Source organism: Macrotis lagotis, chromosome X (assembly GCF_037893015.1).
Source record: "Macrotis lagotis isolate mMagLag1 chromosome X, bilby.v1.9.chrom.fasta, whole genome shotgun sequence".
NCBI lineage: Eukaryota > Metazoa > Chordata > Mammalia > Peramelemorphia > Peramelidae > Macrotis > Macrotis lagotis.
This window is the reverse complement of record NC_133666.1, coordinates 696139148-696161382: the sequence shown is the minus strand read 5'-3', so window position 1 is coordinate 696161382 and position 22235 is coordinate 696139148. Positions and strand designations below refer to the sequence as shown.

The 22235-nt window shown below is 44.8% G+C and overlaps 1 protein-coding gene across 1 annotated transcript in view; it reads right to left on the bottom strand.

Annotated features, from left to right (window-relative positions):
* The window catches only part of ZNF74 (zinc finger protein 74), a 34876-nt gene that overhangs the window by 9339 nt on the left and 3302 nt on the right, over positions 1-22235 (bottom strand). The window contains exons 3-5 of the mRNA XM_074206552.1: positions 16727-16821; positions 12468-12594; positions 11947-12042 (exon numbers count right to left, since the gene is read on the bottom strand). Coding sequence (XP_074062653.1) covers positions 11947-12042; positions 12468-12594; positions 16727-16762 — 259 coding nt within the window. The 5' untranslated portion in view covers positions 16763-16821. The remainder of the gene's footprint in view (positions 1-11946; positions 12043-12467; positions 12595-16726; positions 16822-22235) is intronic.

Sequence of the window (22235 nt, the reverse complement as noted above, 5' to 3'; positions counted from 1 at the left end):
AAAATCAAAGGAGAGATTAATAAAACTGAAAGAAAACCAATGAAATAACAAATGCAGTAGGAATGGTTTTATGGGGGGGGGGATAGATAAACCATTAATTTGATTCAAGAAAAAAGAAAAAAAATCAAATTTCCATATCAAAAATGAAAAGGGTGAATTCACCAAGAAATGTTGAAAAAATTAAAGCAATTATTAGGAGTTATGTTCCCCAATTACATGCCAATAAATCTGACAATCTAAGCAAAATGGGTAACTATTTGCAAAAATATAAATTGATCATATTAACAGAAGAGGAAATAGAATATTCAAATAACCCCATCTGAGAAAAAGAAATTGAACTCCCTAAGGAAAATTCTCCAGGATCTGATGGATTCACAAAGTGAATTCTACCACATACTTAAAGAACAATTAATTCCAATACTATAAACTATCTGAAAAAATAGGCAAGAGTCCTATCAAATTCTTTTTTATGAAACAAATATGATGCTGATACCAGGAAGAGCAAAAATAGAGAGAAAACTACAGACCAATTTCCCTAATGGATATTGACACAAAAATTTTAAATAAAATATTGGCAAGGAGATTACAGCAATATATTTCAAAGATTATACACTATTACCAGGTGGGATTTATCCTAGGAATGCAGGGGTGGCACAATTTTAGAAAAAACTAAGAGCATACTGACCAAACAACAAAAACCATGATTATTTCAACAAAGTAAAAGTGTTGACAAAATACAATATTTATTCCTTAAAATTTCCTTAAAATGTAAAGCAGCAAGCACTATCTGTAATGGAAATAAAAAATTAGAAGCCTTCGGGGGGCGGAGCCAAGATGGTGACAAGAAGGGATCAAGTCTTAGACGCTCTCTGATAAAACGTGAAACTAAGGACTCTAAACTTTCAAGAGACAGAACCCACAGAGTGACCCAGTGAGGCAGTTCTCCTACTCAAGGTAACCTGGAAAAGAGCAGAAAGGCTCTGCTCCCCGGGGTCGGAGGGGCGGCCTGCCGGAGGGGTGGCCCGCTAGAGTGAAAGAACTTCAGCCTCCCGGAGGCAGCCCCAGGGCGCTGAGAGCCGGGCTCACAGCAGCAGGGGAATCTCCTGAGCTGCACCCCGGGGAGCACTGGGCACAAAGTGGGGGAACAGCGGGGGACCTCTGCCAGAGGGAGCACGTGGAGCTCAGCCCTCAGGGCACACAGCAAGCAGCTTGGTCTTTCCCCAGCCCTGATCCAGGAACAGAAGCAGGCGGAGCCTGTAAGCAAGAGCCCCCAGGACATGAGCCCATTGAGCTGAGGGAGGAGAGTGAAGAGAGACTGCAGAGCTCTGTCCTCTGCCCCTGGAACAGGACTCTGGGGCCCTGACCACATTCAGAACCTGATGGCAGTCTAGGCCCCCCCCATAGAACAGCAGGGCCCCCACACACCTCAGCCCCGTGGCAGAGGGGGGCGCTTATGGTCATTTACACACCAGGAGGGAGGACAGAGCCTCACACACTGAGACCCTTGTGCGAGTGTCCCAAAAGCTCAGGAAGCACCCCAAAACCAGGCCCAGGCTGGGAAAATGAGCAAGCAGAGAAATAAGAGGAAGACTATGAGCCCAAGAAGGATCAAAATACTCAGTCTGAAGATGAGGAAGCACAAGCTCCTGCAGCTAAAGACTCCAAGAAAAACAGAAATTGGGCTCAGGCTATGACAGAGCTCAAAAAAGACTTTGAAAATCAAATGAGGGAGTTGGAAGAAAAACTGGGAAAAGAAAGGAGAGAGATGCAGGAAAAACATGGAAATGAAGTCAGCAGCTTAGTCAAGGAAATCCAAAAAAATGCTGAAGAAAATAGCATGCTAAAAACCAGCTTAGGTCAAATGGATAAAACAATTCAAAAAGTTATTGAGGAGAAGAATGCTTTAAAAAGCAAAATTGGCCAGATGGAAAAAGAGATAAGAAAACTCTCTGAGGAGAACAAATCCTTCAGACAAAGAATAGAATTCAGAGAGATTGATGAATTTACCAGAAATCAATACTCCAAAATAAAAAAAAAAATGAAAAATTAGAAGAAAATGTGAAATATCTCATTGAAAAAACAACTAATATGGAAAACAGACTTAGGAAAGATAATTTAAAAATTATTGGAATACCTGAAAGTCATGATCAGGAAAAGAGCCTTGACATCATTTTCAAAGAATTACTACAGGAAAATTGCCCTGATATTCTAGAAGCAGAGGGCAAAATAGAAATGGAGAGAATCCACCGATCCCCTAGAGAAAGAGATCCCAAAAAACCAAACCCTAGGAATATTATAGCCAAGTTCCAGAACTCCCAAGTCAAAGAGAAAATATTACAAGCAGCCAGAAGGACACAGTTCAAATATCGTGGAGCTGCAGTCTGGATCACACAGGACTTAGCAGCAACTACATTGGAAGCTCGTAGGGCTTGGAATACAATATACTGGAAGGCAAAAGAGCTTAGAATGTGGCCAAGAATGAACTACCCAGCAAGACTGAATGTCCTCTTCCAGGGAAAAAGATGGACTTTCAATGAACCAGGGGAATTTCAAAGGTTCCTTTTGGAATGGCCAGAGCTGAACAGAAGGTTTGATTTTCAGATACAGGACTCAGGTGAAGCATGGAGATTGGAGGAGAAGGGGAAAATATGAGGGACTTAATGATGATGAACTACATGTATAGAAAAATGATACTGATAATATTCATATGAACCTTCTCAGTTAATAGAGCAGGTAGAGGGAGCTTTTATAGTTGAAGCACAGGAGAAAGCTGAATTCGAAGATAAAATATGGTGTAAAAATGGAGTCAATAGAAAAAAAAGGGAAATAGACTGGGAGAAAGAAAAAGGAGAAGGTGAATAGTCCAAGATATTTCACATAATAAGATTTTTTTTATTACAATGAGCTAGTGCAATGATATGGAAGGGGGGAGGCAAGGGGGAATGAGGGAACCTTTGCTCTCATCAGAGATGGCTAGGAGAGGAAACAGCAAATATACTCAATGGGGTATAGACATCTGGAGTAAGAAGGAGGAGGGAGCAGGGGGAAGGGGTGGGGATGTGAATAAAGGAAGAAAGGATGGACCATGGGGGGAGAGTGGTCAGATATAACACATTTTCTTTTTTACTTCTTGCAAGGGGCTGGGATTGGAAGGCCTGCCCAGAACCATAGGGCCAGGTGGATTCTGGGCCTAAGGGGTGGTATGGGGGCTCAGGGCTTTTTGGCCCCAGGACCAGGGATCTGTCTGCTGCACCACTCAGCGACCCTACAGCAGAGTCAGAATGAAAGGAGAGAGAAAATATAGTACATGGTAGTGGAGAAATAAGAAAGGAGGGAGTTGCGATTAGCAATGGCAACGTTGGAAAAATATGGAAGTAACTTTTGTGATGGATTTATCATAAAGAATATGATCCACCCATGACAGAGTTGTTGGTGTTGGAACAAAGACTGAAGCACATTTTTTGTTATTATTATTTGGGGGAGGGTGCAGGGCAAGCGGGGCTGGGTGGCCTGCCTGGGGCCACATAGCAGGGTGATCTTTGGCTGTCTGGGGCCGGATTTGGACCCAGGTGCTCCTGGCTCAAGGGCCAATGCTCTGTCTGCCACCCAGTCACCTCTACTATTATAACTATTTTATTTTGGGTCTTTTTTTTCTTCTTTTTGGTTTTTGCAGGGCAGTGGGGATCGGGTGGCTTGCATGTCACATGGCTGGGTGATTGTTGGGTTTACGAAGCTGGATACGGACTCGGGTGCTCATGGCTCCAAGGCTGGTGCCTCATCCATTGCGCCACCTGGCCATACCTACAATTATTACTATTATTATTTTTAATTTTAATTTTTTTCTTTCCCCTTTACTTTTTTCGCCCAAGAAAGTCTATCTATATTCATGGGGGGAGGGGTATTTTGTTTACTTGTAAACAAGAATATTTTATTAATCTAAAAAAACATTTGTACAAAATGAGAATAAAAAATAAATTTAAAAAAAAGAAGCCTTCCCAATAAAATCTGGAGTAAAGCAAGGTTATTCATTGTACCACTATTATTCAATTGCTAGCTATAATAAGAGAAAAAGGAATTGAAGCAATTAGAATAGACAATAAGGAAACAAAACTCACCTTTTTGCAGGTAAGATGGCAAAATTAGAAAATCTTAGAAAATCAGTTTTAAAAACTAGTTAAAATAATCAACAACTTCAGCAAAGTTACAGGATAGAAAACAAACTCACATAAATTATCAACATTTCTATATAATACCAACAAATTCTAGCTGCAAGAGCTAGAAAGAGATTAGAAAAACACAAATTAAGACTATGAGGCACCACCTCACATCTATCAGATTGGCTAAGATGATGAAGAGGGAAAATGATCTACATTGGAGAGATTGTGAAAAGACTGAGACATTAATGTGCTGTTAGTGGAGCTGTGACCTAATCCAACCATTCTGTAGAGAAAAATGGAACTATGCCCAAAGAACAATAAAACTGGTCATACCCTTTGACCCGGCAATACCAATACTAGGCCTATATTCAAAAGAAATTATTAAAAACATTGGGAAAAGTTTCACATATTCAAATATATTCATGACAGCTCTTTTTGTAGTGGCAAAGAAATAGAAATTGAGGGGATGTCTATCAATTGGAGAATGGCTGAATATGTTATGGTATATGAATCTTATAGAGTACCATTAGTCTATAAGAAATCATGAATGGTCAGACTTTAGAGGCATAGAAAGAGGAACTTCTGCTGAATGAAGGGAACAGAACCAGGAGAACATTGCACACATTAATAACACTGATGAAAGCAGCTCCTCCCAGCAATTCAGAGAGTTAGGATAACCCCGGGAGATCTATTATGGACAATGCCATAACACATAACCATATGGAGAAATAAAAAGTCAAGAATTGCCAGGAGCTTAATGAAAAAAAGTGCAAACGAAGGTGGCTTAGCACTGCCCGATCTAAAATTATATTATAAAGCATCAGTCACCAAAACTGTTTGGTATTGGCTAAGAAATAGAGTGGTGGACCAGTGAAATAGACTAGGTGTAAAAGCAGGAGAGGAATATAGTAATCTGCTGTTTGATAAACCCAAAGAGTCTGGCCATTGGGATAAAAACTCCCTCTTTGATAAAAACTGCTGGGATAATTGGAAGTTAGTATGGAAGAAACTTAGATTAGACCAACACCTCACACCCTTTACCAAGATAAGATCCAAATGGTTACAGGACTTAGACATAAAAAACAATACTATAAGCAAATTAGAAGATCAAGGACTAGTCTACCTGTCAGGTCTATGGAAAGGGGAACAGTTTATGACTAAGGAAGAGTTGGAGAACATCACCAAAAACCAATTAGATGATTTCGATGACATTAAATTAAAAAGCTTTTGCACAGATAAAACCAATGTAATCAAGATCAAAAGAAATGTAGTAAATTGGGAAACAATCTTTACAACTAATGATTCTGACAAAGGACTCATTTCTAAAATATACAGAGAACTGAGTCATATTTTTAAAACAAAAAGCCATTCCCCAATTGACAAATGGTCAAAGGATATGCAAAGGCAATTTACAGATGAGGAGATCAAAACAATCCATAGCCATATGAAAAAATGCTCTAAGTCATTTATTATTAGAGAAATGCAAATTAAAGCTTCTCTGAGGTACCACCTCACACCTCTCAGATTGGCTAGTATGACCAGGAAGGATAATGATCATTGTTGGAAGGGATGTGGGAAATCTGGGACACTATTACACTGTTGGCAGAACTGTGAACTCATCCAACCCTTATGGAGAGCTATTTGGAACTATGCCCAAAGGGCAACAAAAATGTGCATACCCTTTGACCCAGCAATACCACTACTAGGTCTATACCCTGAAGAGATGAGGAAAAAGGGTAAAAACATTACTTGTACAAAAATATTTATAGCAGCCCTGTTTGTGGTGGCAAAGAATTGGAAATCCAGTAAATGTCCTTCAATTGGGGAAGGCTTAGCAAACTGTGGTATATGTATGTCATGGAACACTACTGTTCTATTAGAAACCAGGAGGGACGGGATTTCAGGGAAACCTGGAGGGATTTGCATGAACTGATGCTGAGTGAGATGAGCAGAACCAGAAAAACACTGTACACCCTAACAGCAACATGGGGGTGATGATCAACCTTGAAGGACTCGCTCATTCCATCAGTGCAACAATCGGAAACGATTTTGGGCTGTCTGCAAAGGAGAGTGCCAGCTGTATCCAGATAAGGAGCTGTGGAGTTTGAACAAAGTGCAAGGACTATTCCCTTTAATTTAGAAAAAAAACAGATTATCTTATTGTCTGATCTTGTTACCTGAGAATTCTCTTCTCTTTAAGGACATGATTTCTCTCTCATCACACCCAGTTTGGATCAAGGTACAACATGGAAACAAAGTAAAGACTAGAGTGCTATGGGGGGGGGGGGGGAGGGAAGCAAGATTGGGGGAAAATTGTAAAACTCAAATAATATCTTTAATAAAAATAAATTAAAAAAAAACAAAAAACCCCTAAAAACCTAAAATACTTGCTGTATATAACATAATATACTTGGAATACTACTTGCCAAGATAAACCCAGGAAATATATGAATTCAATTACAAAATACTTTTCACAAATAAAGTCAGAATATTAATTGCTTGTAAGTAGGGTAAGTCAATACAATAAAAATTATAATTATAGCTACATTAATTCACTCTTTCAATGCCATACTAATAAAACTACCAAAAAATTATTTTGTATTTCTAGAACTACAAAAAATAATAACAGAATTCATCTGTAAGAACTAAAGGTCGGGGCAGCTAGGTGGCGTAGTGGATAAAGCACCGGCCTTGGAGTCAGGAGTACCTGGGTTCAAATCCGGTCTCAGACACTTAATAATTACCTAGCTGTGTGGCCTTGGGCAAGCCACTTAACCCCATTTGCCTTGCAAAAATAAAAAATTAAAATTAAAAAAAAAGAACTAAAGGTCAAGAATATCAAGGGAATCAATAAAAATAATGTAAAGGAAGGTAGCCTAGCAGTACAGACCTCAAACTCTATTACAAAACAAAACAGCAATCAGGTGGCTCAGTAAATAGGGTACTGGCCCTGAACTCAAGGGGACCTGAGTTCAAACCCAACCTCAGACACTTGATATCCACCCTAGCTGTGTGATCTTGGGCAATTCACTTAACCCCACTGCCCCACACCATAAAAAAAAATTAGGAAAAAAACCCAAAACACTTTGGTACTAGCTAAGAAATATACTGGTGGATCAGTGGAACAGACTGGGTACATAATACACAATAGCCAAATGACCCTAGTAATCTAGTGTTTGACAGATTCAAATATCCAAGCTTTCTGACAAAAATTACTGAGAAAACTGGAAAGCAGTTTGGCAGAAACTAGGTATAGGCCAATATCTTATACTATCTACCAAAATAAGGTCAAATGGGTACATAACTTAGACATAAAAAGCAACATAGGCAAATTAGGAAAATGTATAATATTTTACCTGTCCGATCTATGGATAAAAGGGAAGAATTTATGACCAAAAGAGACAGAGAGCATTATGTAAAATGGATAATTTTGACTACATTGAAGTTTTTGCATAAACAAAACTAATGCAACCAAGATTAAAAGGAATCCAAAAAACTGGGAAATAATTTGTAATCAAGTTTCAATGACAGGGGCGGCTAGGTGGCACAGTGGATAAAGCACCGGCCCTGGAATCAGGAGTACCTGGGTTCAAATCCGGTCTCAGACACTTAATAATTACCTAGTTGTGTGGCCTTGGGCAAGCCACTTAACCCCATTTGCCTTGCAAAAATCTAAAAAAAAAAATTTAAAGTTTCAATGACAGAGGTCTCATTTTTCAAATACATAGGAAACTGAGCCAAAATTATAAGAACATAAATCATTTCCCAACTGATAAATAGTAAATGGATATGAACAGGCAGTTTTCAAAAGAAATCAAAGCTATCTATAATCATATAAAAAAAGTTCTAAATCACTCTTGATTAGGGAAAATCAAATTAAAACAACTCTGAGATGCTACTTTACACTTTACAGGTTTTCTAATACTTTATTTACTTTTACAGGTTTTCTAATATGACAGAAAAAGAAAATGACAAATGTTGGAGATGATGTGGAAAAATTGGGAAAGTAATGTAGTACAGCTAGAGTTGTGAAGTGATCCAACTTTTCTGAGACCAATTTGGAACCGTGCCCAAAGGGCTAAAAACCTGTGTACACCCTTTGAGCACTACTAGGTCTGTATCCCAAAGAAAAAGGAAAAGGACCTATACACACAAAAAATTTTCTAGCAACAGTTTTTGTGACGGCAAGGAATTGGAAACTGAAGGGATGTCCATCAATTGGGGACTGGTTGAACAAGTCGTGGCATATGATTGTGACAAGAATACTAATGTTCTCTAAGACATAATGTGGGAATGCCTTCAGAAATAACTAGAAAGACTTCTATGAACTGATACAGTGAAATGAGTAGAAGCAAGAGAACATAATACAGAGTAACAGCATTACTGTACAATGATCAACTGTGAATGGTTCTTCTCAACAATAATTCAAGGGGGTGCCACCTCCATGTTGTCCAAAGTCCTAGACCTGCTGAGGAAGCCAGGATGGTCATCTCTGAGCTGCAGGCCTACCATGGAACGGTCACTCAGGGATGCAGAGGCAGATGGCAAGTCTGCCCCTGGCCCCCTGGCCCATCACCCCTCTATAAAGATACAGGATGTTATTTAATTAAAGGGTAGTATATTTGAGGACCAGTTGGGAAGTTTTGCTGTGACAAAACTTAATATAAAAATAATTTTAAAGCTTTTTGATTTATCTGTAAGCCCCCCCCAAAAAATTAAATTCTTTTTAAGACACGAAAAAAAAATAATTCAAGGGGGTGGCTAGGTGGCACAGTGGATAGAGCACTGGCTCTGGATTCAGGAGTACCTGAGTTCAAATCTGGCCTCAAACACTTAATAATTACCCAGCTATGTGATCTTGGGCAAGTCACTTAACCCCAGTTGCCTTGCCAAAAAAAAAAAAGACAATAATTCAAAACAATTCAAAAGGATCTAAGAGGAAAACTGCTATCCAAATCCAGAGAAAGAACTGATGGAATCTCAATTCAGATCCAAAGATACTTTTTAAACCTTATTTTTTCTGATTGGTCTGTTTTCTTTTGGTTGATATGAAAATATGTTTTGCATGACTGCATATGTATAATCTATAGCAAACTGCTGTCTTTTCAAGGGGGGAAGAAGAAATTGTAATTGAGAAAAAAAATTTTTAAAAGTCAAATAGAGGCATTGGTAATTCAGAGATAACATGCAGCCACTAGTTCACTGGCTCCCTCATTGTCAGAGACAGGGGGAAAGAAAAGAAGGGGACCTGATATCAGGAGACTTTGAGACTAAAAATGGAAGAAGGAGCAGTGCCTTCAATATTTTTATGTCCATGTACATGTGTATGTGTATTTTTAAAGTAAAGTAAGTGACAGGGATCTCAGCTGAAAGAGGTAAAGGAGGGAATGGGGCAAACGGAATCTTTAGTAGACAAAAATTTGTACTAGCGACTGTGAGGAGTAAAGTTGAGGAAGTGGATGGTGATGTAATCCATGGCTGAAGTATGGCAAAAGAACAGTGGTGAGTTAAATTGCCAAGAGATTCAAGAGAAGAGGACAGGAGAGAAAATAAATGGCTACAGGACTAAGGTGAAGCAGAAAGCCCATCAAGTCAGAGTCTGAGAAAGTAATGAATGGTGAAGGGCACAGGAATTTTAAGGAGCTCCAAAGAACAGATAGAGGAGGGAGAAATCACAGGAATAAGTGGATCTAAGATAGGATATTGTGATCAGATTGGGAAATGTCACTTTCTAATCAGAAAGGGGGACACTTGTGGGGAATGGTAAGATTCCCCCCCCCCATGGATTCAGTCTTTTGGGAAAGCTTCTCATTTCTACCTTCACTACAGAACTCATAGAGGTTCCTTCTGCTACTCATATCCTCTACAGGTCTGTTCTTCCCCCTTTCTTTTCTATCTTTTGGCACTCCCATGGGCTTAACTATCATCTCCAGATATATATGTTCCAAGACCACATCACCCTGAAATGCAGGTCCACATCACCATTTCATTATTGCATATTTCAAACTGCAGGCTCTGGAGACATCTTAAATTCAACATGGCTAAAATTAAGCTACTTCTCCCTAATTATCCAACTTCCATATCTGAGGAAAAGTCCCATCATCTTCCCAGGCTCAGTCAATCTTCTATTTCTCACTAGCCCTGGGTGTGTGTGGGGGGGGTGCTTTTGAGAATTACAAGGAAATTTGGAGGAGGGGGAGGAAAGACAATGAGTTCTGAACAAGCTGAATTTGAGATGTCTATGGGGACATTTAGTTTGAGATGCCCAAAGGGAAACCGAAGGTGCAGGACTAGAATTCACGAGTGAAACTAAGGTTGGATATGTGGAGCTGAGAATCATTAAGGCTAGAAAGGATAACTGTTAGGGACCACAGTCAAAGTTAGTCAACTATGGAAGGAGTCACAGATTTAAACATAAAAGGAATTGTTAAAAATTTACAAAGATCAGTGGAAGTGGATAAGCACAAGCCCTGGAGTCAGGAGGACCTGAGTTCAAATCCAGCCTCAGACATTTAATAATTACCTAGCTGTGTGGCCTTGGGCAAATCATTTAAACCTTACTGCCTTGCAAAAACAAACAAAAAAAGATTTACAAAGATAACTTCTTGTTCACAATAGACAATCATGAAATATGAAGGGACAATTTTCAGAAAAATACTGATTGTTATAAATCACTTGAAAATCTACTCTAATTCATTCTTCCTCTAAGAGGAGACAATCAGAACAAAAATTCACGTTCCCATTCAACAGTCTGGTGAGAAATTTAGAAGATCCTTCCCAGGTTCCTCATTTCCTAGGCCTGCACCCTTCCCTCATAGCACCTCACCATTCATTCAGGCCTTCCTCATTCAAGGCCTCACCACATTCAAAGGGATGTTCCTAAAGTAAAGGTGTGACCACACACACTCCCACCACCCCATCTCAACCCTGTGCAGGATCAAGATGAAACCTGCCCAGTTCCAAGGATGCAGTGGACATACATTTCCTTAAACACAATACTCCATTTCTCACCTCCATGCCTTTGCACTAGCTGTCTCCCTTGCCTAGAATGATCTGTCCCATCACCTCCACTACTTTATTTTCTCAGTTTTTTCAAAACTTCATTTAAATTGCACCCACCTCCCATAGGAGGCCTTTCCCAATCTCCAGCAGGCAACATTTGCCTCTGAGACTACCTTCATCTACTACTCTCAGCAATCAATAGTGGAAACTGCATGAGGATAAGGGACTGTCTCTACAGATTTCGTTGCTCACCACAGAAGCTGACATTCAGCAAGTGCTTAAAAAGTTCTTGCTGAATAACTTACAAAAATAAGAATCATACCATTTGATTCACTTTCACTGTTTAGAATCTATCCTAATCTGGTTTGGTTTGAAACAGCCACATTCACAAAGGAAAAGACTGAGACGGCAGCACTATGTGGCAGGAATGGAGGTAGGCAGGAGTGGATCCCCAACAATTCCTAGATCTGGAATGAAGTCAGAACAACCTATTTCTAGCTGCAGAAACTCAAAGCCGCCCAGAGAATGGAGAAGCTGCCCCAAAGGTCTGACGAGATGTCATAGAAGGCTCCCAAACTCTTCTTAAAGTGAACTAAGTATGAGGACCACAAAGGGCCTTTATTAAATAGCATAAAGCAAAAAAAAAACAAACAAACAAAAAAACCCCAAAGCAGATGAACTTCTGTCAAACCACAATAAGGAGTAGGAAGGAGTGTGCCTCGGCTCTTCTAGGAAAGTCCTATCTCCCTGCCTATCAAGGCTCATCCACCTATTTTCACTCCCTCACCTGGATGGGGCCCTCTGGGGACATCCCCCTCTGGTATCCAAGGCTCTTCTCCTCGTTCCAACTGGTCAATCATAGCTGGTTTGGAAGCGACAAGTCCTGTTCATTGGAAATGGAAAAATGCTGGGTTCAGAGTCAGCTCGGGAGTCAATCCTAGTCCCTTCACTGTTTGGGGGAAAAGCAGGCATGCTGGGAATCCCCAGAGATGGTAGAAAGGATTGCTCAGAGATGCTCTGTTGTCTGTTCCTAGAAGCAGAAGGAATAACGTCATAGACCAGACTTTGGGCTCAGATAGAAAATTAGTTCCTTTGATCCAGATGATTGAGAGCAAATTAGCCCACTCAGCCCACCATATTCAATGATTGGCCCTCAGCAATAGGCACGTTTCACCCTCTTATCTCATATGGACATTCAGCTGACCACCCAGGCTGGGACACCAGCTGCCACTGACCTCCATCTCCCCATCCATGCTGAACCTGGACACCCAAGTGGCTGGGCAAGTAAACCACTGAACCCATCCTTACCTAGGAAGACTAGGTTCTGATAGTTCTCCAGCATCACATCCCGGTAAAGTGCCTTCTGGTATGGATACAGGTGCCCCCACTCCTCCTGGGTGAAGCCCACAGCCACATCTCTGAACGACAGCAACTCCTGAAACACCAGACAGATTAGAGCTACCCCCAGATCCTTCTTAACATGAACCCAAGAAGAGAAGCCAGGTTGCTGAGTGAATCTGTATCCCTAACACAACTGGTAGACATGGTAGTCAAAAGGACTTTCAAAAAAACACAATTTAAGGATTATTTAAAGGAACTTCATTTTTAAGTGTTAAACTTCAAGGAGAGTATAAACCCTCTCTCTATGTCAACCACCATCCACTTGGACTATTCTCAGGGTGACTCTCCCCCTTCTTTGACTTAGTAAGATTCTTGCATATTTCTTATAAGGCAGGAGCCAAAAACAAGCAAAGTGAAAGATTTGTACAAAGAGAATACCAATTGTCAAGCATGCTGTTGTTCAGCCGTGCCCAACTCTATATGGCCCCAAAGACTTTGGCAATAGGACTCTCTTAACAAAGAAATCAGAAGGTTTGTCATTTTCTTTTCCAACGTATCCCCATTCTGCAGATGAGGAACAAAGGGGGGCAAGCAGAATATTCCAAGGATTCTACAGCCAACCACAGAGAACGGTCATAGAGGATGCCATTATGTCACTCAGGTACAGAGGAAGTGAGAACATTCTCCCACACTCTCAAACTTGGCTGACTGATTGGCTTCCAGTGTCACATAATAAAATTTAACTATGGTATTCATTCTGGAAGGACGGGAATGCTAAAAGTAGAATATGTTTAGTCAAGAAAATTTATTTAGAAACATCAACAGTAGCTTAGCTGGGGGCGGAGCCAAGATGGAGACAAGAGAGGATCCTCTCTTAGGCGCTCTCTCATAAAACTTCTAAATTAAGGACTCTAACTACATTTTTGAGAGACTGAACCCACAGAGGGACCCAGTGAAGCAGTTCTCCTACTCAAGGTAACCTGGGAAAGAGCAGAAAGGCTCTGCTCCCCGAGTCGGAGGGGCGGCCCGCCAGAGGGAAAGAACTTCAGCGCTGGGGAGCTTCCTGACCTACGCCCCAGGGAGCACTAAGCACAACTTGAGGAACAGCGGGGGACCTCTGCCAGAGCGAGCACCTGGAGCCCAGCCCTCTGGACACACAGCCAGCAACGTGGTCACATGGCAGCCCAGATGCAGGAACAGGAAGCAGAAGCCGGCAAGCAGGAGCCCCCAGGCCACGAGCACACTGAGCCTAGGGAGGGGAGTGAAGAGACTGCAGAGCCCCGTCCTCTGCCCCTGGAACAGGACTCTGGGGCTCTGACCACATTCAGATCCTGATCGCAGTCTAGGGCCCCCCCCACCTCAGCCCCGTGGCAGCGGGGGGCGCTTATGGTCATTCACAGACCAGAAAGGAGGACAGGGCCTGACATAAAAGCTCAGGAAGCACCCCAAAAACAGGCTCAGGCTAGGAAAATGAGCAAGCAGAGAAAAAAGAGGAACACCATTGAGAAACATTTTGCCAGTGAGGTCAAGAAGGATCAAAACACTCAGTCTGAAGATGAGGAAGCACAAGCTGCTGCATCTAAAGACTCCAAGAAAAACAGAAATTGGGCTCAGGATATGACAGAGCTCAAAAAAGACTTTGAAAATCAAATGAGGGAGTTAGAAGAAAAACTGGGAAAAGAAAGGAGAGAGATGCAGGAAAAACATGAAAATGAAGTCAGCAGCTTAGTCAAGGAAATCCAAAAAAGTGCTGAAGAAAATAACATGCTAAAAACCAGCTTAGGTCAAATGGATAAAACAGTTCAAAAAGTAATTGAGGAGAAGAATGCTTTAAATAGCAGAATTGGCCAGATGGAAAAAAGCGATAAGAAAGCTCTCTGAGGAAAACAAATCCTTCAGACAAAGAATAGAACTCAAGGAGACTGATGAATTTACGAGAAATCAGAACTCAATACTTCAAAACCAAAAGAATGAAAAATTAGAAGAAAATGTGAAACATCTCATTGAAAAAACAACTGATATAGAAAACAGATTTAGGAAAGATAATTTAAAAATTATTGGAATACCTGAAAGGCATGATCAGGAAAAGAGCCTTGACATCATTTTCAAAGAATCACTACAGGAAAATTGCCCTGATATCCTAGAAGCAGAGGGCAAAATAGAAATGGAGAGAATCCACTGATCCCCTCAAGAAAGAGATCCCCAAAAAAACAACCCCCAGAAATATTATAGCCAAGTTCCAGAACTCCCAAGTCAAAAGAGAACATATTACAAGCAGCTAGAAGGACACAATTCAAATACCGTGGAACTGCAATCAGGATCTCACAGGACTTAGCAGCAACTACATTAAAAGCTTGTAGGGCTAGGAATATTAATATACTGGAAGGCAAGAGAGCTTGGAATGCAACTGAGACTCAACTACCCAGCAAAAATGAATGTCCTCTTCCAGGGAAAAAGATGGACTTTCAATGAACCAGGGGAATTTCAAATGTTCCTGTTGGAATGGCCAGAGCTAAACAGATGATTTGATCTTCAAATACAGGACTCAGGTGAAGCATACAGATTGGAGGAGAAGGGGAAAATATGAGGGACTTAATGATGATGAACTGCATGTATTCCTGCATAGAAAAATGACACTGATAATACTGATATGAACCTTCTCAATTAACAGAGCAGGTAGAAAGAGCTTTTATAGTTGAAGCACAGGAGAAAGCTGAATTTGAAGATAAAATATGGTGAAAATAATGGAGTCAATAGAGAAAAGGGAAATGTAATGGGAGAAAGAAAAAGGAGAGGGGGAATAGGCCAAGATATTTCATATAATAAGATTTTTCTTTATTACAATGAGCCATTGCAATGATATGGAAGGGGGGAAGGCAAGGGGAAATGAGGGAATCTTTGCTCTCATCAGAGGTGGTTAGGAGAGGAAACAGCATACATACTCAATGGGGTATAGACATCTGGAATAAGAGGGAGAGGGGGCAGGGACAGGGGGAAGGGGGGATGTGAGTGATGGAGGAGAGGATGGACCATGGGGGGAGAGTGGTCAGATATAACACATTTTTCTTTTTTTAATTCTTGCAAGGGGCTGGGATTGGATGGCCTGTCTGGGACCATAGGGCCAGGTGGATGCTGGGCCTAAGGGGTGGTATCTCTTGGCCCCAGGGCCAGGGATCTGTCTGCTGTGTCACTCAGCCACCCTACAGCAGAGTCAGAGTTAAAGGAGAGAGAAAATATAGTACATGGTAGTGGAGAAATACGAAAGGAGGGAGTTGCGATCAGCAATGGCAACGGTGGAAAAATATGGAACTTTTGTGATGGACTTATCAGAAAGAATGTGATCCACCCGCAAAATAGTTGTTGGTGTTGGAACACAGACTGAAGCACATTTTTTATTATTATTATTTTTGGGGGGTTGCAGGGCAAATGGGGCTGGGTGGCCTGCCTGGGGCCACATATCAGAGTGATCACTGGGTGTCTGAGGCCGGATTCGGACCCAGGTGCTCCTGGCTCAAGGGCCAATGCTCTGTCCGCCACCCAACCGCCCCTACTATTATTACTATTTTATTTTATTTTAGGTCTTTTTTTTTTCTTTTTGGGGGGGATTTTACAGGGCAGTGGGGTTGGGGTGGCTTGAATGTCACACAGTTGGGTGTGTACGGAGCCGGATGTGGGCTCGGGTGCTCCTTGCTCCAGGGCTGGTGCTCCATCCACAGCACCACCTGGCCATACCTACAATTATTACTATTATTTTTTTTATTTTAATTTTAACTTTTTCTCTCCCCTTTACTTTATCATTCAAGTGAGTCTATATTTTTGGGGAAGAAAGAGTAGTTTGTTTACTGAAACAAGAATATTTTATTAATGTATTAAAAAATTATTGGTACAAAATGAGAATATTAAATAAAAAAAGAAAATTTGTTTAATAAAAACTTCAGGGGCAGCCAGGTGGCACAATGGATATAGCACCAGCCCTAGAGTCAGGAGGAACTGAGTTCAAATTAAGCCTCAAACATTTAAAAATTAACTAGCTGGGTGACCTTGGACAAGTCTCTTAACCCCACTGCCTTGTCAAAAAAAAACACTCAAAAATAAAAATAAATAAATAAATAAACAAACACTTTAGAACTGCTGTGCATAGTCCACCTCTAATAGCCCCAAAGTCCTTAGCAAGCACCAGGACCGCACTTCCAGGATGGCATTTCAAAGATGGAACTCCCACTCACCTGGTGGACCCTGGTTGTCAGGAAGTCAGAGGCCATTGCTTAACCACAAAGCTTCCACCACCTATTGCCAGAAGACAGAAGCAGCTGCAGGTAGGCTGGGAAAGTAAAGAAAAATAGTCATCCCTTCCATATCACAGGGGTTAGGGGGTACAGCACCCCAGAAATCTGGAAGATCTGCATCAAATTTTTTAGCCCTCCCTTCATACCAGAGAAACCTGAATTATTATGGTATCAAAAAATAAATTGTATTTATAGTATTCAATACTAAACATTTTTTTTGTATTTCTGAGTTTCTAAAGTTGTTCTGTGTCATCTGCTGGCCTCGTATTCTCTGAAGCTTCTGAAAACTCCCCCCAAAATTTCCATGTAATTTCTTATACAGCCTACTTTTGAGACCCCAATGGGCAAAGTCAAGATGTGAAGGAATAACTTTAGTGAGAGACTTGCTCTGCTTCACCCCTCCCCTGCTCAGGGTCAAGAAAACATCCTCATCCTTCCATCCACCCTCACCAACCCACCTACTCCACCTCCAATCCAGATGGAAGGAGATGGTCTTCTCCTAGGGAGGAGGATTCCCAGTGGGAGGGATCTGAGGAGGAGAGGTTCAGAGGGCTAAGGAACCTGACAGGGGAGGGGTCTCTTTTTGCCTGGGACCTGCAGGAAAGAGACTCAGAAGATCCAAAGAACTAAGGGGGGGGGGGGTAGGGTTGGGACAAAAAAAAGGAGGGTGTCTAGGAGAGAAGACTTGGGTTGAGGTCCTAGTGCATGGGAGGAAGAGATTTAGAGAAAGGAATTCCGGGAGAGAAGAGTCTTTGAAGTTAGGAGAGATTTCAGGAGCCTTAAAAGGGTCAGGGAGGCCTGGAAGTGAGGGATGGGTTAGAAAAGGGGATCTAGGGGAGGGGGCTGGAGTGGAGGCTCTTGGGAGGATGGGGAGATTGGGGAGAAAGCCTGGAGGAGGGGGTTAGGAGGAATGGACTTGGAGAAGCCCTGGGGGTTGAAGGGGGGAAGGGGCTCCGGGGAGCAGTGGGATCCAGGAGACAGGGGACCTTAGGAGGAAATTCAGTCAGAGGCACTTGGAGAGATCACAGACACTGGGAGATGGGGAAGGGGCTGCTGAATGGGAGGGTCTTGGAGAACACCATTAGGGAGTCCTGGGCAGATCCGGGAAATTGGGGAGTGGGGGGCAGTCAGAGAAGGGGGATCACCTCAACGTCCTGGAAGGAGGAGGATTCTGGGGGAGATACTAGAGGCTGCAGGAATGGGGATGGGCGGTGCAGGGAGGAGGCTGGGAGGGTCCAGGAAAGGGGGAGCTACTGGGGAAGTCCAGGGAAAATGAGGGGAGGGGGATCCCGCAGGGATGGGGGCTGGAGGAACCGGTGAGGAGGGGGCTCCTGGGGAGGACTCAGAGGAGGGGGGCTCCTGGAGAGAGGGGGCTGAGCATCAGTGAGGAAGGGGCTCGGGGTGGGGGCTGAGCATCAGTGGGGAGGGGGCTCCTGGGGGAGGGTCTCCTGGGGAAGGGGGCTCGGGGTGGGGGCTGAGCATCAGCGGGGTTCTCCGGGGAAGGGCTGAGCATCAGCCAGAAGGAGGCTCCTGGGGGAGGGGGCTGGAGCATCAGAGAGGAGGGGCTCCTGGGGGAGGGGGGCTCCTGGGGGGGGCTGAGCATCAGGGAGGAAGGGCTCCTGGGGGAGGGGGGGCTCCTGGGGGGGCTGAGCATCAGGGAGGAGGGGGCTCCTGGGGGAGGGGGGCTCCTGGGGGGTGCTGAGCATCAGAGAGGAGGGGGCTCCTGGGGGGGCTGAGCATCAGGGAGGAGGGGGCTCGTGGGGGGGGGCTGAGCATCAGTGGGGAGGGGGCTCCTGGGGGAGGGTCTCCTGGGGAAGGGGGCTCGGGGTGGGGGCTGAGCATCAGCGGGGTTCTCCGGGGAAGGGCTGAGCATCAGCCAGAAGGAGGCTCCTGGGGGAGGGGGCTGGAGCATCAGAGAGGAGGGGCTCCTGGGGGAGGGGGGCTCCTGGGGGGGGCTGAGCATCAGGGAGGAAGGGCTCCTGGGGGAGGGGGGGCTCCTGGGGGGGCTGAGCATCAGGGAGGAGGGGGCTCCTGGGGGAGGGGGGCTCCTGGGGGGTGCTGAGCATCAGAGAGGAGGGGGCTCCTGGGGGGGCTGAGCATCAGGGAGGAGGGGGCTCGTGGGGGGGCTGAGCATCAGCGAGGAGGGGGCTCCTGGGGGGGCTGAGCATCAGGGAGGAGGGGGCTCCTGGGGGGGCTGAGCATCAGCGAGGAGGGGGCTCCTGGGGGGGGGCTGAGCATCAGGGAGGAAGGGCTCCTGGGGGAGGGGGGGCTCCTGGGGGGTGCTGAGCATCAGAGAGGAGGGGGCTCCTGGGGGGGCTGAGCATCAGGGAGGAGGGGGCTCGTGGGGGGGGGCTCCTGGGGGAGCTGAGCATCAGCGAGGAGGGGGCTCCTGGGGGGGGGCTGAGCATCAGCGAGGAGGGGCTCCTGGGGAGGGCCGGGGGCCCGGGGCTCACCAGGCTGTCCCGGGGCCCGGCTGGGCGCGGTGCTCGCACTGCTCCGCTCCGGCCGCTTCCCCTCGGGCCTCTGCGGCTCGGCGGCCGCGCCTCGCTGAGGTGGCGCGGGGGGGGGGGGGGGGGGGGGGGGCGTGCACGACTTCCGGTGACGCGGGGCCCCGGATCGGACACCCACGTGGGGTCGACCTCCCGGCGCCTCTCGAGAGCGGGGCCTTCTGGGAGATGTAGTTGGGCATCCCGGGTGGAGCGCGCGCATGCTCCGGAGCGCCTCGCCGGGGCTCCGAGGGACCGCGTGGGGGGTGAGGTCTGGGCGGAGCCGCCTGGGCCCCCTGGCCCCCCTGGACCTCCTGGGCCCCCTGGGCCGCCTGGGCCCCCTGGACCTCCTGGGCCCCCTGGGCCGCCTGGGCCCCCTGGCCCCCCTGGACCTCCTGGACCTCCTGGGCCCCCTGGCCCCCCTGGGCCGCCTGAGCCCCCCGGGCCCCCGGGCCTCCTGGGCCGGGCCCACGCTCTGGCGGCGGAAGCGGCTCCGCGGCGGCCCCGATGGATGCTGAACCTCAAACCCCGCCTTCACCGGTTACGGAAGGCATACCCGCGGCGGGAGGCCTGTTGTGCGGAGAGGCCCCCCGGTGAGGCCGGGCCAAGGCGCCGAGGAGCCCGGGGCCACCAGGGAGGCGCGGGCCGGCCCTGGCCGCGAGGCCTCGGGTCCGGGGACTCCAGCAGCCAAGGCTCAAAAGAAGACTAAACTAATGAAACAAGTGGGGAACCAAGGCCGAGGCCGCATCCCCCAGCCCCAGAGACACGAGAGCCGGCCGGGGCAGGGCCGGGGAAGGGCCGGGGCAGGGCCGGGGAGCCGGCGGGCTCGGGCATGTGCTCCAGCCACCGGCCTTCCCGCCTCCCTCAGCCTCATCCGCACCAGGGACATTTTCTCCTTCGCTTTCTTCTCTCTAGACAATCCGTGGGGCCCAGGGCTGCAGCCTTTGCCCCTTGCCAAGGTGCAGCCGTTCTCGCTGAAAATTCAACAATCAGGCATTTGAGATGATTCCCACCCACTCCAGGCGCACTAGGGCCTTGCTGTGGGAGTTGGGGAGCAGATTGGAGTTGGGTAAATAAAGCGAGCAAGTGTCATTCCCTCTGACCCAGAGCTTCCATTACCAGCCTTCTACCCACAGAGGCTAGTGGCACCAACAGCAGCAGCCGCAGCAGCTGAGCTCACCCAGTGCCGCCCATGTGGCACACATTAAAACTTTCATTTTATTTGACAACCACCTGGGAGGAAGGTGCCACCATTATGTACATTTTACAAAGAATGAGAGTGGAAGATCCGAAGTGAAACATTCTCTCTCTCTCTGTCTCTCTCTCTCTGCAGAATAGAAAACCTAAGCAAGGAAATAATGCCTTTAGATGACAAGATGATTAGGAACCCTTATTTTGGGCAGGAGTAAAATAGGTGATGAATGAGCAAGAACCTATGGGGGGAAACATGGTCCCAATGAAGGAAGAGCCTTTCCAATCCATTCATGCATATCATTTTCAGAATTGACTAAAACCTTCTGGCTCCCCTGCATATTCATCAAGTTGGATCTGTGCCTGCTGCATCTTTGCAGCTTCCCAGAGTGATGACTGAGGCACGGGGTTGGAAGCATACCTGTTCCCAAGACTCTGAGGTTCAGAGGCCTGGGCTGTATCTGTCAGCGTCGGAGGGGAAATGGCGGTTTTAATTAGTATCTAAGCAATCCAGGCAAAGGATGGATCCTAATCATTCTTGGTCATGTTTTTCATTATGTGTCAAGGGGGAAGTGAATAAATCATCTGTGACAGATAGAGATGAAAGGACAGAATGAATTTCAGACCTTCTGTCTAATTTGCCAGGGCCTGCTCCTGGCTACAGCCTGGAACCAAATGAGAAAAAAGTTCCATTGCTTTTGATGATTGCTAGATTTTATAAATCTAAGCAGTTAAAAACCATATGAATCTGGATCATTTGCCTTAGGCAGTCTGTTGGAGACATGAGGATGTAGCTTGAAGTGGTAGAAAGAAGTTGGAGATAGAAGTGTACTATTTTCATTTTTTTTGTTGTTTTTTCTGTTTTTCCTCCTTTTATTCTGATTCTTCTTCCACAATAAGACTAATGTAGAAATGTGATAGTATGTGCAGAGTTTATGTCAGATTGTGTGCTGCCTTGGGGAGAGAGGAAGGAAGAAAAGGGGGAAAAGGGGGAGGGAGGGAGAAAAATCTAGAACTCAAAATCTTACAAAAATAAATGTCAAGAGCCATCTTTCCATGTAATTAAAAAACTATTAAAATATAAAAGCTATCTTTACATGTAAATAAAAAATATTAAGTTAAAAAAAGTCTGGGTCTTCTCTCAGATATATCTTGTCCCATTGTTCTAGCCAAGCCAGAATGGGGGTGGGGTGGGGGCTGGGGAATGGTGTGAAGACTGATTAAGGGAAAGTCAGGTTCAATATTGAAACAGTGAGATTTCTATATTAAGCAACCCCAGTCAAGCTATCTGACAGAACTAATCAAAATCTTCTGATTGAATCTGATCATCAAAGTCTCCATTTTGTTTTGTTTTGATAATAGTAAGATAGCATTGAGCAACCTTTGACAAATGTAGCTGAATCACACACTCATTTGAGCTTAGTGCCTTACCTCTGTGGATTATCGATAGTTTATCCTATCTATTTCTTGTTTGTGCATAATGGCGCATCTTCCATGAGATTGTTACCCCTTAGAGGGCAGAGACTTTTGCCTCTTTGTGTGTGTGTGTGTGTGTGTGTGTGTGTGTGTGTGTGTGTGTAGTATTCCCAAAATTTACCATAGTAAATAGTAGTAGCTTCTTGATTTGACTTGACTGCTGACAACTTTTTTCTTGTTTCTTTTGTGTTTCCGTTATAAATATTTTTAACACATAGTAGCTTTTTCTTTTATCTTCTTGGGGCATAGGCCTACGGGTGGTATTGCTGGGTCAAAGAAAATCCCACTTACTATAT